The sequence below is a fragment of the Chrysochloris asiatica genome, unplaced genomic scaffold, assembly GCF_000296735.1.
Source record: "Chrysochloris asiatica unplaced genomic scaffold, ChrAsi1.0 scaffold00441, whole genome shotgun sequence".
Classification (NCBI taxonomy): domain Eukaryota; kingdom Metazoa; phylum Chordata; class Mammalia; order Afrosoricida; family Chrysochloridae; genus Chrysochloris; species Chrysochloris asiatica.
Window position 1 is genome coordinate 10,476 of NW_006408959.1, and position 2,263 is coordinate 12,738.

Here is a 2,263-nt window from a genome sequence, read left to right on the forward strand (position 1 = left end):
TCAGCATCCAGAATTTGTTTCTAATATCTAAAAAAATAACATTACTGCAAAACCTAATGGTATTTTAATTGCCAATTCTATGTATAGTTCTTGTTAGTAGCAATTGCGGTAAGATTTCTGTCAGGAAATTTTTAGAATCTCCTCTTTGTAGCTGACACTGAGACTTCAAGAAAATACTTTTCAAAAGATATTTGAAATTTTCACCAAAACACTACAACTCTTTTTGGACATGTTGTTGGTGTTAAATCCCACTGAGTCAGTTCTAACTTATAGCAACCTTGTATAGGATTTTGGAGTAGCTGGTAGGTTTGAATTGCCCACCTGGCTATTAGAAGTCCAGTGCTTATTCTATAACAACATACCAAGACCCCATAACATACCAAAATTATCCACTTGTGGTATTTATTCTAGGTAATTCCCCCACCAAAACCTACCAAAAAATTCTCAATGTGCTATTTGTTTTTCACCTTTAACATGAGAGACAAGTCCATTTTCTAACTTCCTTCTCACAAAAGCCTTGAATTTTTAATTTCCCTGATCTCATTCTTAGTCTTTCCACACATACTTTTTCTTTGTAAGTTTATAATATATCTATTGTTTTATGCAGTTTTTGTTAAGTCCAAAAAATATTTGTCAACTCACATTTGATCTCGTTGTTAAGTGTCGCAAATCAGTTCTGACCCATGGTAACGCTATATAGAGTTTCTGAGTTTCTGCTGGTGGGTTTGAACTGCTGACCTTGTGGTTAACTCTCTAGTGTTGATCCTACAGTGTCACACCAGAAGTTTGATCTAAAAGTCAAAAAACGAGAGCCCTTTAAAAATGAGTTTAATTTAGTCCTTTAAAAGAAGTAAATTCCATTAAAAATTCACAGTTGGAGTAAACTAAGGAATAAAAGAAGATAACTTATTTGTTTATTATTTATACTATTCTGTCTGTTTTTAGAAAACACTCATGAATGACTGATGGAAGATTTTAACCAAACATCAGCTGATTTCATCTTATTAGGACTGTTCTCACCATCAAGAATGGGCCTGTTCACCTTCATTATCATCATTCTCATTTTCTTAATGGCTCTAATTGGCAACCTGTCCATGTTCCTTCTCATCTTTCTGGACACCCATCTCCACACACCTATGTATGTCCTACTTAGTCAGCTCTCCCTCATGGACCTGAGTTACATCTCCACCATTGTCCCCAAGATGGCTTCCAACTTCCTATTTGGAAACAAGTCAATCTCCTTCATTGGATGTGGAATCCAGAGTTTCTTCTTTTTGACTTTGGCAGGGGCAGAAGCACTTCTCTTGGCATCTATGGCCTATGACCGTTATGTGGCCATTTGCTTTCCTCTTCACTATCCTATTCGTATGAGGAAAAGTATGTGTGTACTGATGATTACAGGATCATGGATAATGGGTTCTATCAATGCTTGTGCCCACACTGCATATGTTCTCCATATCCCCTATTGCCAATCCAGGGCCATCAGTCACTTCTTCTGTGATATCACAGCCATGGTGACTCTAGCTTGCATGGACACCTGGATCTATGAATACACAGTGTTTGTTAGTACCACCTTGTTCCTTGTGTTTCCGTTCATTGGTATTTCTTGTTCCTATGGTCGAGTTCTCATAACTGTCTACCATATGCCCTCATCAGAAGGGAAGAAGAAGGCCTATTCAACCTGCAGCACCCACCTCACTGTGGTGACTTTCTATTATGTACCCTTTGCTTACACTTATCTATGCCCACGATCCTTTAGATCTCCAACTAAAGATAAGATTCTTGCTGTGTTCTATACAATAATCACCCCTATGCTCAATCCTGTCATCTACAGCCTGAGGAACAAGGAGGTGATGGCAGCCCTGAGAAGACTCATTCAGAGAATTTTCTTTATGAAAGTATAGAAAAAAGTTTCTGATCCATTCTCTAAAGCATAGGTTTAAATCTGTTCAAGAATGTACAATCAACATAAAGATATTATTCAAGACCTGGAGATAAGTACTACATTTAGAAGATTTAAAAAACTAATTTGACAAACAAATAATATGTTTTCTATAAATCACAACTTTTCTATTCTTGGGGTTATACCTTTTCTTTCAAGTTATAAGAAATACATTTTCCAATAACTTCTGGGAAGTAAGTTTTTGTTTAAGAGTACAAAATAGAAATGGAAATGATCTAAATAGAAATTACTATTTAATCAACAGTTCTACTATTTTTTTTTCAGATTTTTTCTTTTTAAAGAGTGTGTATTTCTATATAA

At 35.7% G+C, this 2,263-nt stretch overlaps 1 protein-coding gene across 1 annotated transcript; it reads left to right on the forward strand.

Annotated features, from left to right (window-relative positions):
- Positions 1–965: 965 nt before the first annotated feature.
- Positions 966–1,904, forward strand: LOC102813270 (olfactory receptor 2L3-like). Its single transcript, XM_006877070.1, has one exon. The coding sequence runs from the start codon at positions 966–968 to the stop codon at positions 1,902–1,904; it is 939 nt and encodes a 312-aa protein (XP_006877132.1).
- The last annotated feature ends 359 nt before the right edge of the window (positions 1,905–2,263 follow it).